The sequence below is a fragment of the Schistocerca serialis genome, chromosome 5 (assembly GCF_023864345.2).
Source record: "Schistocerca serialis cubense isolate TAMUIC-IGC-003099 chromosome 5, iqSchSeri2.2, whole genome shotgun sequence".
Lineage (NCBI taxonomy): Eukaryota > Metazoa > Arthropoda > Insecta > Orthoptera > Acrididae > Schistocerca > Schistocerca serialis.
The window spans coordinates 612,449,433-612,465,949 of record NC_064642.1 but is presented as its reverse complement, the minus strand read 5'-3'; the positions used below and the strand labels follow the sequence as shown (position 1 = coordinate 612,465,949).

Below are 16,517 nucleotides of genomic sequence, written 5' to 3'. Positions count from 1 at the left end.
GTGGAGGCGGGTGCGAGGCGACCGGGACCGGGTGTGGAGGCGGGTGCGAGGCGACCGGGACCGGGTGTGGAGACGGGTGCGAGGCGACCGGGACCGGGGGTGGAGACGGGTGCGAGGCGACCGGGACCGGGGGTGGAGACGGGTGCGAGGCGACCGGGACCGGGGGTGGAGACGGGTGCGAGGCGACCGGGACCGGGGGTGGAGACGGGTGCGAGGCGACCGGGACCGGGGGTGGAGACGGGTGCGAGGCGACCGGGACCGGGGGTGGAGACGGGTGCGAGGCGACCGGGACCGGGGGTGGAGACGGGTGCGAGGCGACCGGGACCGGGGGTGGAGACGGGTGCGAGGCGACCGGGACCGGGGGTGGAGACGGGTGCGAGGCGACCGGGACCGGGGGTGGAGACGGGTGCGAGGCGACCGGGACCGGGGGTGGAGACGGGTGCGAGGCGACCGGGACCGGGGGGTGGAGACGGGTGCGAGGCGACCGGGACCGGGGGTGGAGACGGGTGCGAGGCGACCGGGACCGGGGGTGGAGACGGGTGCGAGGCGACCGGGACCGGGGGTGGAGACGGGTGCGAGGCGACCGGGACCGGGGGTGGAGACGGGTGCGAGGCGACCGGGACCGGGGGTGGAGACGGGTGCGAGGCGACCGGGACCGGGGGTGGAGACGGGTGCGAGGCGACCGGGACCGGGGGTGGAGACGGGTGCGAGGCGACCGGGACCGGGGGTGGAGACGGGTGCGAGGCGACCGGGACCGGGGGTGGAGACGGGTGCGAGGCGACCGGGACCGGGGGTGGAGACGGGTGCGAGGCGACCGGGACCGGGGGTGGAGACGGGTGCGAGGCGACCGGGACCGGGGGTGGAGACGGGTGCGAGGCGACCGGGACCGGGGGTGGAGACGGGTGCGAGGCGACCGGGACCGGGGGTGGAGACGGGTGCGAGGCGACCGGGACCGGGGGTGGAGACGGGTGCGAGGCGACCGGGACCGGGGGTGGAGACGGGTGCGAGGCGGACCGGGACCGGGGGTGGAGACGGGTGCGAGGCGGACCGGGACCGGGGGTGGAGACGGGTGCGAGGCGGACCGGGACCGGGGGTGGAGACGGGTGCGAGGGGGACCGGGACCGGGGGTGGAGACGGGTGCGAGGGGGACCGGGACCGGGGGTGGAGACGGGTGCGAGGGGGACCAGGACCGGGGGTGGAGACGGGTGCGAGGGGACCGGGGGCGGGGGTGGAGACGGGTGCGAGGGGACCGGGGGCGGGGGTGGAGACGGGTGCGAGGGGACCGGGGGCGGGGGTGGAGACGGGTGCGAGGGGACCGGGGGCGGGGGTGGAGACGGGTGCGAGGGGACCGGGGGCGGGGGTGGAGACGGGTGCGAGGGGACCGGGGGCGGGGGTGGAGACGGGTGCGAGGGGACCGGGGGCGGGGGTGGAGACGGGTGCGAGGGGACCGGGGGCGGAGACGGGTGCGAGGGGACCGGGGGCGGAGACGGGTGCGAGGGGACCGGGGGCGGAGACGGGTGCGAGGGGACCGGGGGCGGAGACGGGTGCGAGGGGACCGGGGGCGGAGACGGGTGCGAGGGGACCGGGGGCGGAGACGGGTGCGAGGGGACCGGGGGCGGAGACGGGTGCGAGGGGACCGGGGGCGGAGAAGGGTGCGAGGGGACCGGGGGCGGAGAAGGGTGCGAGGGGACCGGGGGGCGGAGAAGGGTGCGAGGGGACCGGGGGGCGGAGAAGGGTGCGAGGGGACCAGGGGCGGAGAAGGGTGCGAGGGGACCGGGGGCGGAGAAGGGTGCGAGGGGACCGGGGGCGGAGAAGGGTGCGAGGGGACCGGGGGCGGAGAAGGGTGCGAGGGGACCGGGGGCGGAGAAGGGTGCGAGGGGACCGGGGGCGGAGAAGGGTGCGAGGGGACCGGGGGCGGAGAAGGGTGCGAGGGGACCGGGGGCGGAGAAGGGTGCGAGGGGACCGGGGGCGGAGAAGTGTGCGAGGGGACCGGGGGCGGAGAAGGGTGCGAGGGGACCGGGGGCGGAGAAGGGTGCGAGGGGACTGGGGGCGGAGAAGGGTGCGAGGGGAGGGCGTGCGGTGAATGGCATGAATTAGACCTGCCCTTCTCTGAGCCCCGGGTCCACGTCCTGTGCCCCCCCACCCTTCTCCAGGTCCTCCCTACTCCTACGAACCTTCTCCGGGCATCCGCCCCTGCCAATTGGAGTAATACCACACAAAAATTTAAAGGAATTGAATAAGATGTATCTAGAAGCTAAATGCATACTTAGAATACATTAGTACTTTGAAAACTGGGTGTAAGATGTAGATATAATGCTGTGTATCTTCGTATATCATTTTCTAAATTTTTCCATTGCTTTGTTTTGATTCTCTTATGTTACTTTATATATTAAATTCTACACTACTCCCAAGCAGATAGAAAACTGGCTTCTAGAATACATTGACAACCTAAATCCAAGACAGAAAGATGATCCAATTATGGAAGAAACAATAAATGTCAAAACTAGAATTGCTTCATCATGGGGGTGGGGCGGGCTACCTAAGGACAAGGATGTAATGCAGGTTCAAAAAGTGAGGGTACACTGAAGGAATAGGCAAGTCAGAAACTATCAGTGTATCGATGTTAATATTATAACATACGAGATTTTCAAATCTGAGAATTTTGAAGTCACAGGGAGCACAATTGTCATATTAGAAGATATGTGTACTTGAATATGGGACCAGAAGTATAAGTGCGAATGAAACACAGGAATGCTGATAAGGAAAATGTGAAAACATTAACTGATAATTCTCATCCGTATTGGAATGTAGGACCTTGACTGCCATAAGATGTAGTATGTTGAAAGTATTTTACCACTGCCTGGGCTACAGCTTGTGGGGCAATGCTTAGAGCAGTATTGCTCTATATGGCCAATGCAGTGCCTTCATTAGTTTTCTCATTGATCTTTCTTGTTGACTCCCCATGCCTTTGCTGATGTGAAACATTTAAAAAATTGTAAAATTCTTACCATGAGGTTTTTTATCATCTCCCTCTCTCTCTGATAATGCACTGAGCTTTTACTCCAGCAATACAAAATGCAACAAGAGTGTCAGCAAACACACTATGGTCAATATTTAGTTCTGCCCACCTATCTAGATGGTTTAAACCTTTCAGAACCTTTGGCTACAAACGTGTACATTAACTTTTACTGTGTCTTAGCCGCAACAGAAGTATTTTTCCCAAAGGAAACCTGAGCAGCACATTTATGAATGTTCAAACTTTTCATCACGTGAAGTGCTGCCAACTGTTGGGCATTCTGATGAAAATATCACTAAGTCAATGTAGCAGTGTGCAGAGGCTCATGACCACCAGAATGTATGAGTGATGTTGGTTCACTATCATCCACTGTACAATTGAATAATGTTATTTTGCATGGTAATTATTGAATGATCATTTTACTATTTATTACATAGAGAGCATTTTCTCATTAGTTATTTTAGTCTGTAAAATGAAGCCAAGTGTACAAAGTATGTTTTGAAAACAGGTACATATTTTTGTATAAACCTTGCAACTAGAATCATTAAAAAATCACCTAAGAGCATTACCACATAAATAAAAATTCTCCTTCCTCTAGAAAAAAAAAAAATCATGTCTGAAAGGGTTAAAAGATAACTTTTGGATAGAGAGATCGGTAGCCCTGTACATGACAGTTACATGCTCTACCATGTCCTAGATGTTAGAAGGACGCTGTAAAGTGTCCAGATTGCTTTGTCTAACATTCATTTCGGTGGTTAGTGGCAGGTGGATAAAAATTTGAATATGGCAACGAGAATGCAAGTCCTCCTCCACAGCTCAAAGGACAATATAAGCTAGCATGCAAAAGCAAAGTGCCAGGTCAATGGCTGTGAAGGATCTGTTTGCAAAGCTGAACTATGTCATTTTCCTGGTAGCGAAGAGGTGATATCATTCGACAAGAGAAACCTCACCACTATTTTACCCTTGAGAAAAGTATGTAGAGCCTCACTGCATGTGATGTATATTGAAATCTCTAAGGAGGAAAGGTATTCGGAGTTCACTTACGGGATCCTGAAGAGGCTCAATGGTTGGGTGTTCATGTGATAGGTGACAGGACACACGCAGTTATTTTTAATGCTACTGCTTGAAGTTATATGGTGAAAGTAACAGGTACACAATGGTATACACCATAGATAAATATTACCACTCTGCCAATGGCCCATCCTTCATGCAAATGCTATAACCTTTAAACACAGGTTTATATGAAGGTTTGACATGTGTGTCTTTTATGTATAGGCATGAAGATGTCTCTTGTGTAGAAAACTTTGCTTCTTCCGTATGTGTTCTTCAACACTTCACATTCTGTTGGAGTATAGAAGCAATTTATAAGGGGTGGAGGGTGACACGTTGGACAGCAAGTGGAGAAGTAGGATGATGACCTGCTTTATCAGCATATATGGTCAGTTAGATGTATTGTCAGTTAATACTTACCTTCTCCTATCTGATGATTTCATGTTAGGTTTCTTTGGATTTCAACTGTTTTGGGTGTGGAGTTTGCTCTCTGTTGCTAGAATGTAGGCTGTTTGTATAAGGTTGAAATGCTTTGTGCATCTAGCTTTGTGGCTGAAGATTGTCCCTGCAGCTTGGTAGCGACCTATGTAGGGAATGCTTTAGTAATACCTGCAGATGTAGTAGCATAGGCACTCTTGCACATACACACAGTTGTGGTCAATATCTACAACCCAGAATGAGATTTTCACTCTGCAGTGGAGTGTGTGCTGATATGAAACTTCCTGGCAGATTAAAACTGTGTGCTGTACCGAGACTCGAACTCGGGACCTTTGCCTTTCGTGGGCAAGTGCTCTACCAACTGAGCTACCCAAGCACGACTCACGCCCCGTCCTCACAGCCTTACTTCTGCCAGTACTTCTGCAAGGTTCGCAGGAGAGCTCCTGTTAAGTTTGGAACGTAGGAGATGAGGTACTGGCAGATGAGGTAAGGCTGTGAGGACGGGGCATGAGTCGTGTTTGGGTAGCTCAGTTGGTAGAGCACTTGTCCGCGAAAGACAAAGGTCCCGAGTTCGAGTCTCGGTCTGGCACACAGTTTTAATCTCCCAGGAAATTTCAATATCTATAACCTTTGTTTGTATGGCAGAACTGACCTTATCTACAGCTTTTCTCAGAATAGTAGCAAACAGAGTTAAGAAAATAGAGGGATTTGAGATTTTCTAATGTACAGAACTATAGATACCTGGCCACTTGGTTCGACAACCACAACTTAAGGCTGGATATAAAACAATAATTATTAATGCATTCAAAAATTAGTGCAGTAAGAAACACATTTTGACCTCACTATTTTTAGCAGAACTATTTTGAAAAAGCTCTTCAGTCCAGCACGAAATACTGAGGCTACAAATGAAAGAAGAATCGAGAACTGTCAGAAATGATGCACAACATAACACTGTCCATTAAATAAAGGCACGACGACTTCAATGGGCAACAGGTGATCCTCATACTTTTACCATTTTAGGGCCAAAGTTGTGAGAGTGTGGAGGCCCAAGGGAACATTTTCACTTGGCAAGTAATGGGTGGATGAAGTTATAAGGAACACACATAAGCTTCAGGTCAAAGGTAACTGAAGAGAGAAAGCACAATATTGCAGATAATAAAGGCAGCCTGTGAGCTTGACAAATGATCTGTAAGGCAGAATAACACTGAAGTAAGTTCATTGCAATAGTTAAGTGGCACACTCACTGAACAACATTACATTTTAAAATAATGTAATCAATACCTTAGTTAATCAAATACTTTCCTGAAATACAAATAAATATTCTCTTGACCTCAATGTGTAAGTATGTGACTTGCATCCTAATGGCCCTGCTTTGTAAAAAGAAAAAATCTGAGAACAGAGATGCCTTCCAGTCACTGAAATTGAAACTGCTACAACTTATAAAAATTATGGAGCCTGTAAATAAAAAGTACCTTTCTCTTGCAGCAAGAAAAATGCTGTTTTTATTTACAAAACAAAAATTTCTGTGCTTGCTGAGGAGGATGTCCAAGCAAACAAACTTGTTATTCATAAAAATTAATATCACAAAATATATCATGTTCAAAAATCTTTAAAATGTCATGCAACTAGGTAATAAAACTTCATGCATATGCTTCCAACATTCACTCTGTGATTGTCAGTCACTTGAACTGTCAAACAATCTTAAAAGCATCACTATAATTGAAAACAATCACTGTGGGGTCCCGGACTTAATATGTGAGCATGAAGATAGCTCACAACTCATTAAACAGGGAAAGTGCTTGACGCACCTGAGCAATTGCCACTCCTCCCCCCCCCCCCCCCCCCACCCCCTCCAGACACAAACACAGACTTTGTAGTTAAAAACTATAGACATTATATTATTTCCAAAATTACTTACAGATGGCAGTGCTCCTGAAACATCTTTGAGATCTGACAGCACAATGTGACGAAGCACATTCCTTGGTGTTTTCATATACCTCTTTTTTCTGTTCTCACCACTGTCCAGAACAAATGCATCTTTACTGTCAACACGGTCCAGCACAATATTTACATTCTTCTCTAGCCACGCAATCACTTTAAGATCTTTCCATTCATGATATGTTCTTGAGACATACAACTGAACCAATTGTTGCAGTGGCTGAGTTTGACTGTAAAATTCAATAATAAGTTCATGTAATATTTACTCTCAAAGTTTATTAACTATACAATGGACTATTACATGTGTTTTTCATGGCTACATGACAGCACTCACAATGAGGTGTGACGGTTCTGCAAGTGTGTATACAAAAAGCTGCATGCAAATTAGGAGAAAAGAGAATGCAGACTATGTCTTTCATATTCATGGAATGCAGCTAATCTCGCTTATCCTTACTTTAATACAATCTCAATATGTATGATGTATTTGGAAAGGGGGCAGGAGGAAACAAGGGAGGGTGTAACAGTTATAGCAGAGATCACACAGTCAAAGTGGTGTCTTGAGTTTAAACTAAGCCGTCATGTTCCAATGTAGCACCATCCTTATCACTATAACACAAAATAAAATGTTAGAAACAGAGGAACAATGACTGAATCATACCAAAACCTTTCAAATTCACTGCTGTAGCCTCATCAGTTACACAAACTATCCCCAGTTTAGCACACAGTAGTGAATCATTGCCAACGTAAAAGCAGCAACACAGCAAGCAGTGCCTCTGATCTTAACTTTGGCCTGAAACATATTTAGTAGTTTGTCACTGTGCCAACATACACACAGAGTCTCACCAGAAGGGCACTAACGAGAACTTGTGTGAGGATGTCAGCCTTAGTAACAATATCATTTGATACTGTTCAGATCACTGAAAAAATTTGCAACACTATTTTATAACACACCACTGGAGAGTAGTGCCATTAGACAGTTTCAGAGAAAATGGTAAGTGCCCAGAAATAAACAAGTGGATAATGGCAATCTAAATACAAATCCAAAAGGACAAAACTGAGAGGAATCATCAACAGTGCATGAACGAAACGCACACAGCAAACCAAGAGGAATAACCAGAAACAAGCATGTCATTGCGTACAAATAGTAACACTGGTGACCTGAAAGTTTCAGATACATAAACACAATTTGACAAGGAATGCATGCTCACTTTCCTTTTTGTCTATGCTGTCACAGGATCTTGCCAACTCACCAACTCACTTAGTGTCCATGTCACCAATAGTGTGGCTGTGAAATCAAAAAACTATGAATGGACAACACTAGTGTGTTCATCTAGACATCTCTGCCCAAATCTGGGCCGATTGCCGATACTTAATTACCTACCCCCCCCCCCACCCCCCACTTCTCCAACAGGCATAAAGGGTTATGCTTTATCCACTAGGGCAATGGGGAGCATTGTGCGAGTAGTTCTGCCAGTGGCTTCAACAACTTCTGAATTTCCTGAGTTTCCATCCCTGTGGTGTCCTGCACAGTTGCTGCCTGGTCCATTTGAGACTGCAGTTACTGCTGAAGCACTTAAACTATCGGTGACTACAAAGCTGGAAGAAACTCCATGGGTTGCCAGCTCTTTGCCAGTTCAGTCATCATCAGCTCCTGCTGCTGCTGCTGCTGCTGCTGCAGGTAATTGTGGCGTGTGAACATGTTGTAACAGCACTATGACTGTGGCCCGAGTGTGCACTGAGGAGTACCGGCAGGCTGCAAGGATGGCCTTAAAATGTGGTCGCCAATAGAGGCAGGACTGGAAGCCTGCTGCACCAGCTTGAGGACTGGGGATACCTCCTGGGTTATGTCTCATTTGCAACTGGTTTCAGTGAGGGATCAGATGCTCCTGCCCAGCTGCAACGAGGAACATTTGGTGCATCTAGTGAAGTGTAGGAGACAAGGCAGCTCCATCCTAGTAGCTGGGTGTGTAATAGAAGCTTGGGGTTCACGAGATGGGGCACAACAAATTCAGGAACACATGTGGCCTGTGCTATGCGCTACCTCAGCAGCACTTCGTCCATTGACTGGGGTGGACTGGTAGGTGGCAAGAAGCACTGTCAAAGTCTCGTCAGTGAGCATCAATGCCAGCACCTTCCTCATTTGTGACTTGGAAGTTTTGACCATTCACTCCATTTTGGAGTTTAAAACTGGGTGGAAAGGGGTGGTGGTCAGGTGCTAGGTGCCATTGCATTTGCAGAACACTCCAACTTTCATCAAAACAAACTGAGGTTGTCAGATACTAAGGCGTTGGGGATGGGGAGTCCCTCTACTGTAAAAAGTGAAACAAGCACTCAAAACGTAGTGCGTGCAGTCAGAGAAGAGACATTCACCACCATCAACCACACAACACCCTGAAAAGAGGGGGCAAAGTTGATATGCACCTTCTCCCAAGAGTGCTCAGGCTTGAGCCATGGGTACAGACTTTCTGCTCAGGAGGCTTGGTTGTCAGCTCAAGCCTGACACATACACACTGCATGCTCCACTGCATTGCCTACTCTGGTCTGTAAATGTGGCACCAAGATAAAGCTTTCATCCTTGACATCTCCCATCGGGTAGTATGTGGCAACTGAAAGACATGGTCACACATTGTACGTGGGACAATGACAACATTTAGCATCCTCTGTAGATAACACCAGTGCTCCCTGAACAATATTAAACCTGTGTTTCATAGCCAAATAATTGAGCAATACAGGATGTGATCCTTTTGGGAAACTCCATGGCCAACCACTTTGAACCACTGACACGACTCTATGCAGGAGGGGGGTCCTCTGAGTAATCACTATTTCATGAGCAGTGATTGGAAAATCTTGCAAGGTGTGATGCATTATCTCATGTAGTGTGAAACACACTGCTTCCAGATGATCAAACTCGATGTCAGGCACAATAATGCATTAGTGTTTGCATGCCGAGCAATGGGCCACAAATAAATTTAGTAATGGTAATTGCTCAAGAACAAAGCCCAATGTTGAGAAACACTGTGCCCTTCTGTCTGGAAGGTTAGAATATGACCTAAAAAGAGAAATGAGGTGGTGTTTGTAATATACAAGTAACTCGAACTTGTTGTTGTTGTGGTCTTCAGTCCTGAGACTGGTTTGATGCAGCTCTCCATGCTACTCTATCCTGTGCAAGCTTTTTCATCTCCCAGTACCTACTGCAACCTACATCCTTCTGAATCTGCTTAGTATATTCATCTCTTGGTCTCCCTCTACGATTTTTACCCTCCACGCTGCCCTCCAATACTAAATTGGTGATCCCTTGATGCCTCAGAACATGTCCTACCAACCGATCCCTTCTTCTGGTCAAGTTGAGCCACAAACTTCTCTTCTCCCCAATCCTATTCAATACTTCCTCATTAGTTATGTGATCTACCCATCTAATCTTCAGCATTCTTCAGTAGCACCACATTTTGAAAGCTTCTATTCTCTTCTTGTCCAAACTATTTATCGTCCATGTTTCACTTCCATACATGGCTACACTCCATACGAATACTTTCAGAAATGACTTCCTGACACATAAATCAATACTGGATGTTAACAAATTTCTCTTCTTCAGAAACGCTTTCCTTGCCATTGCCAGCCTACATTTTATATCCTCTCTACTTCGACCATCATCAGTTATTTTGCTCCCCAAATAGCAAAACTCCTTTACTACTTTAAGTGTCTCATTTCCTAATCTAATTCCCTCAGCATCACCTGACTTAATTAGACTACATTCCATTATCCGTGTTTTGCTTTTGTTGATGTTCATCTTATATCCTCCTTTCAAGACACTGTCCATTCCATTCAACTGCTCCTCCAAGTCCTTTGCTGTCTCTGACAGAATTACAATGTCATCGGCGAACCTCAAAGTTTTTATTTCTTCTCCATGAATTTTAATACCTACTCCGAATTTTTCTTTTGTTTCCTTTACTGCTTGCTCAATATACAGATTGAACAACATCGGGGAGAGGCTACAACCCTGTCTTACTCCCTTCCCAACCACTGCTTCCCTTTCATGTCCCTCGACTCTTGTAACTGCCATCTGGTTTCTGTATAAATTGTAAATAGCCTTTCGCTCCCTGTATTTTACCCCTGCCACCTTTAGAATTTGAAAGAGAGTATTCCAGTCAACATTGTCAAAAGCCTTCTCTAAGTCCACAAATGCCAGAAACGTAGGCTTGCCTTTCCTCAATCTTTCTTCTAAGATAAGTCGTAAGGTCAGTATTGCCTCACGTGTTCCAGTGTTTCTACGGAATCCAAACTGATCTTCCCCGAGGTTGGCTTCTACTAGTTTTTCCATTCGTCTGTAAAGAATTCGTGTTAGTATTTTGCAGCTGTGACTTATTAAACTGATAGTTCGGTAATTTTCACATCTGTCAACACCTGCTTTCTTTGGGATTGGAATTATTATATTCTTCTTGAAGTCTGAGGGTATTTCGCCTGTTTCATACATCTTGCTCACCAGATGGTAGAGTTTTGTCAGGACTGGCTCTCCCAAGGCTATCAGTAGTTCCAATGGAATATTGTCTACTCCGGGGGCCTTGTTTCGACTCAGGTCTTTCAGTGCTCTGTCAAACTCTTCACGCAGTATCGTATCTCCCATTTCATCTTCATCTACATCCTCTCCCATTTCCATAATATTGTCCTCAAGTACATCGCCCTTGTATAGACCCTCTATATACTCCTTCCACCTTTCTGCTTTCCCTTCTTTGCTTAGAACTGGGTTTCAATCTGAGCTCTTGATATTCATGCAAGTCGTTCTCTTATCTCCAAAGGTCTCTTTAATTTTCCTGCAGGCGGTATCTATCTTACCCCTAGTGAGATAGGCCTCTACATCCTTACATTTGTCCTCTAGCCATGCCTGCTTAGCCATTTTGCACTTCCTGTCGATCTCATTTTTGAGACGTTTGTATTCCTTTTTGCCTGTTTCACTTACTGCATTTTTATATTTTCTCCTTTCATCAATTAAATTCAATATTTCTTCTGTTACCCAAGGATTTCTACTAGCCCTCGTCTTTTTACCTACTTGATCCTCTGCTGCCTTCACTACTTCATCCCTCAAAGCTACCCATTCTTCTTCTACTGTATTTATTTCCCCAATTCCTGTCAATTGCTCCCTTATGCTCTCCCTGAATCTCTGTACAACCTCTGGTTCTTTTAGTTTATCCAGGTCCCATCTCCTTAAATTCCCACCTTTTTGCAGTTTCTTCAGTTTTAATCTACAGGTCATAACCAATAGATTGTGGTCAGAGTCCACATCTGCCCCTGGAAATGTCTTACAGTTTAAAACCTGGTTCCTAAATCTCTGTCTTACCATTATATAATCAATCTGATACCTTTTAGTATCTCCAGGGTTCTTCCATGTATACAACCTTCTTTCATGATTCTTAAACCAAGAGTTAGTTATGATTATGTTGTGCTCTGTGCAAAATTCTACAAGGCGGCTTCCTCTTTCATTTCTGTCCCCCAATCCATATTCACCTACTATGTTTCCTTCTCTCCCTTTTCCTACACTCGAATTCCAGTCACCCATGACTATTAAATTTTCGTCTCCCTTCACAATCTGAATAATTTCTTTTATTTCATCATACATTTCTTCAATTTCTTCGTCATCTGCAGAGCTAGTTGGCATATAAACTTGTACTACTGTAGTAGGTGTGGGCTTCGTATCAATCTTGGCCACAATAATGCGTTCACTATGCTGTTTGTAGTAGCTTACCCGCATTCCTATTTTCCTATTCGTTATTAAACCTACTCCTGCATTACCCCTATTTGATTTTGTGTTTATAACCCTGTAGTCACCTGACCAAAAGTCTTGTTCCTCCTGCCACCGAACTTCACTAATTCCCACTATATCTAACTTCAACCTATCCATTTCCCTTTTTAAATTTTCTAACCTACCTGCCCGATTAAGGGATCGGGCATTCCACGCTCCGATCCGTAGAACGCCAGTTTTCTTTCTCCTGATAACGACATCCTCTTGAGTAGTCCCCGCCCGGAGATCCGAATGGGGGACTATTTTACCTCCGGAATATTTTACCCAAGAGGACGCCATCATCATGTAATCATACAGTAAAGCTGCATGCCCTCGGGAAAAATTACGGCTGTAGTTTCCCCTTGCTTTCAGCCGTTCGCAGTACCAGCACAGCAAGGCCGTTTTGGTTATTGTTACAAGGCCAGATCAGTCAATCGTCCAGACTGTTGCCCTTGCAACTACTGAAAAGCGATTGATGTGTGCCCCAGATACTGCACAGAGGGTGCAAAAATACTTGCACTTATGTAGGTTACAATGGAGTCCATTCCCTGGCAGCCACTGAAATAGTGTTTGTAAGCTTTGCACGTGCTCTTCCCTAGTACCATCAGTCAACCACATGACATTCAAATAATTTATGCACTTCCGAATATTGTGAGTTCGCTGCTCTGTGTACATTCAGGAAATTCCTTGTGCTGAGATGACCTCAAAAGGTAACTTCCTGTACTGATACATTCCAAAAGGTATATTTAGTACTAAGATTTTCTGCATGTCTGTAGCTAGATATAACTGCAAGTATGCATCCTTCAAATCAATCTTTGAAAAACACTGCCACCCTGATGACTTTGCTAAAAGTTCCTGTGCCCAAGGGGTAAGATAGATGTCAATCTAACTTTGCTTGTTAAGTGTGGCCTTAAAGTGGCTGCAAATTCTGATGGACCCATTTGCTTTCTTCAGATGAGCATGAGGAGGGGGAGGGGGGGGGGGGAGAGAGAGGGAGGGAGAGAGAGAGAGAGAGAGAGAGAGAGAGAGAGAGAGAGAGAGAGAGAGAGAGAGACCCAATGACTGACAGAGATGGGCATAATGACCCCAATTCCTGTAATCTCACTATATCACACATTGCGATAGGAAGTGACTGTGCATGACAAAATTTAGCCACAGCGGACTGTTTGAGTGAAGTATGTGCTTCAAACTCATTGGCTCAGGGCCATCATTGATTGGAACTGCTCATAATTCTCTAATAAGAATTCCAAACACCTCTAATAACAATTCTAAACACTGGAATGGTACCTAGCTGAATACAAGGTTCACCTCATCCAATACTTGGAAACAAATGCAATGAATGCAGGTACGCCAAAAGTTTTTACAGCCACCAGTGAACATACAACCATCAAAGTGATTTGTCTTTCCGCTTTCTTATATTTTTGCCCATACAGTCTTTTACCCCACAAAGGGATCCTCTGTCAGCTATATGAGATAACCTGCCACTGCAGTGGCTGCGAAACACCAACTCTGCAACCCATGTCTCAGTGAGGGAGTGGCTTCTTCTCTTGACCAATTCACTTCTCTTCATTAATTTCTCTGTTGCCGCTGTTTCACATCCCAAATCCAGATATCTGCAGCATCAGTTTCTGCCAAATGTTGTGAGGATGTTCCAACAACAATGTCACCACCACCTACTGGTTGGAACTTTGACAGTATTAGTGAGGTGAATTAACTTTCTATTTTTGTGGCTTCTTCTGTTTTTGGACACAGCATTGATCTGGAGAATTTATGTGCTTAGAAACCTGCAGGTGTGATTTGTGAAACCTGAAGGACCTGCGGATGTCCCAGTTTAAGCAAAATTATAGGGAGCACTATTTATGGCCAGTCATATGACAGCAATGTAACCTGGCACATCACATATTTTGTTGCATGCAGTTAGTGTCAGTAACATGTAGTATTTGCCAACATTATTGGCATGAGGCACATGACTATATGGAATCTGTAATAGTTATCTTTCATTTTTTTGTGTTCTTTAGATGTATTGTATTCCTGATTGATAGAGGTTGCACAAATACCAAGCTTACAAACATGAGCAATAACGACTGAGGAAGTGATTGAATTTTGGTGAAACAAGTAGCTGAATTGAAGGAAAGTAACGCTGCTTTGCAAAAGCAAAATGGATACCCAGACAGACAGCAAAGTAGGTCGACAGGGTGAACTAGCTGGAGCAGTAGAAACAAAATTTTCATTTAGCATACTTACTCCTTCATTAAATTTGGCTGCAGCTAGTCTAGTTACCCTTTCTTTGAGTAAAGCAACTGAGGATGAATCAGCATTTATTGATAACTTGGAAACTAATGCAAGGCTGCGGGAGTGGTTGGATGAAATATGTTCAGACACAGCCAAATTATGATAATTTATGGGTGAGGCAAAGATATACTTAATGTACCATGAAGGGTTGAAAAGACACACGCATTTCAGCAACTCATAACTGGCAGCACTCAGCACTACTGTAAATAGAACAGTACCAGAGTCTTTAGTGGACGGCTTAATGGAATAACCCAGAAGTACAATGAATTGGTGTAAGCATTCTTGGATAGGATGAGGAAGGTAAGTGCAAAAAGTTGTGAGTTGACATAGTATGAGGAGGTAGAAAAAATTATCCTCCAAGAGGCAGTGTACAGAATATGTTAAGTGTGTTTTTTGAGGGTACCTCCATCCAATATGTCGAGTAGAGTGTGGATGGAGGATCCGAAGGATTAGGCTGCTGCCATTAAGGTTGTTAGGCAGCCAGAGGAGGTGCATATAGCAACATAAGTATAGGATAAGAGAAGCGTTTTTTTCCTTGGAGGTAAAATATTGCACGTGTGGATGTGAGGCACGTATTTGGAGGCAATGCCTCTGGAGCGTGAAGTGGTAGGACACCACGAACGGCATTGTATGAATAACAAGTAGGGCAGTAGAAGGTCGTTAAACATCAACATGTTTTCCACAACTGCCAAATGACATTCCCAATTAAATTCAATGCTACGAAGATATTTGCACATTGAGAATACAGCTTAGTCGGCATGGTGAACAGTATGAACAGGGATTTTAGTGGACACACGGCTAATGAGTCATTAGTGAGTCTTGAACCCTTTAGTAGGAAGAGACTGAATTCCTCACCGTGTTATAGATTACATGGAATAGGTGACAATGAAGTGGCATCACTGGGGGTCAATGTTGCACAGCTTTTGTATTGGAGCAAGGAACTGTCAAGAGCACACGGATTTGTTGCTATATATTGGCGAGGGGTACTGTGCAATAAGGGCTGGGATCATGTTATAGCAAGAACAAACATGATTTATGAACATAGTACTTTACAGAGCCAGTTTAAAGTGCAATAAAGTACAGGTTGCACTTAGCACTGTACACACTGAATGGGCAGTTTAAGGTGCATTAAAGTACAGGTTGCACTTAGCACTGTACACACTGAATGGGCAACAGTAATCTAGATTACAGAATTGGCCCAAACACTTGTTTGCGATCGCTTACATAATGCTGTTTGGTGGCTCACTAGAGTGCACCAGGGGAACAACCCAGCTGGCCTCTATAAGCAGCACTGTGAACTGTACAGACGTGCAATCTCTGAAATCGTATGCATATCAAGTGAAGGTACATCAGAGTGCTTAAATAAGCGTCATGCAAAAATACATCTTTTGCAGCATACTATCAAATTAAGCGGAACATTGTCCTAACTAGGAGAGACCTCTGTAAATGATACACTGTTACAAAGTTCACCTAGTAGGAAAGTGAGACCAATTAAAATGCATACACAATCATAAAGGCTCAGCTCACATAACAAGTGCCAAATGGTGCAGGAGAACTACTCTGGGTAAGGGGAGGAACTGCCCTACTCAGTGATATTTTCTTTGCTATATAGCCATTGGAACCCAATGACAAATTGGCAATATCACATACTTTTATATCTAGAAGCACGCCACATATGTAGGAAGTGAATGGAGAACAAATGGTCCCAGTTAGTGTGGATAATATTGGCACTGATGAAATGATTATTACCACTTTGGACATCCTGGGGGATGACAATTTGGACAGATCAAGTTGTGGACCTTTGCCATAAGCAAACCACAAATGCAGCTGCATTATGTGAAAAAGTAAAACATTTGAAAGGGAAAGATAAGGTAGCAATAGAAATCCTATTGACACAGTTCACAGTTTTGTTCAAGATTAGTGGACCATTACCACGCAACACAGGATCCTCCTGGCGGTTAATCCTCCTGTCTATAACAACCCATAGAGAATGCCTCAACACATGCAACC

At 45.9% G+C, this 16,517-nt stretch overlaps 1 protein-coding gene across 1 annotated transcript in view; it reads right to left on the bottom strand.

The window, feature by feature from the left end:
- LOC126482358 (transcription factor 25) overlaps nt 1-16,517 on the bottom strand; it is a 137,004-nt gene that overhangs the window by 13,105 nt on the left and 107,382 nt on the right. Inside the window, 1 exon segment of the mRNA XM_050106438.1 lies at nt 6,423-6,672. Coding sequence (XP_049962395.1) covers nt 6,423-6,672 — 250 coding nt within the window.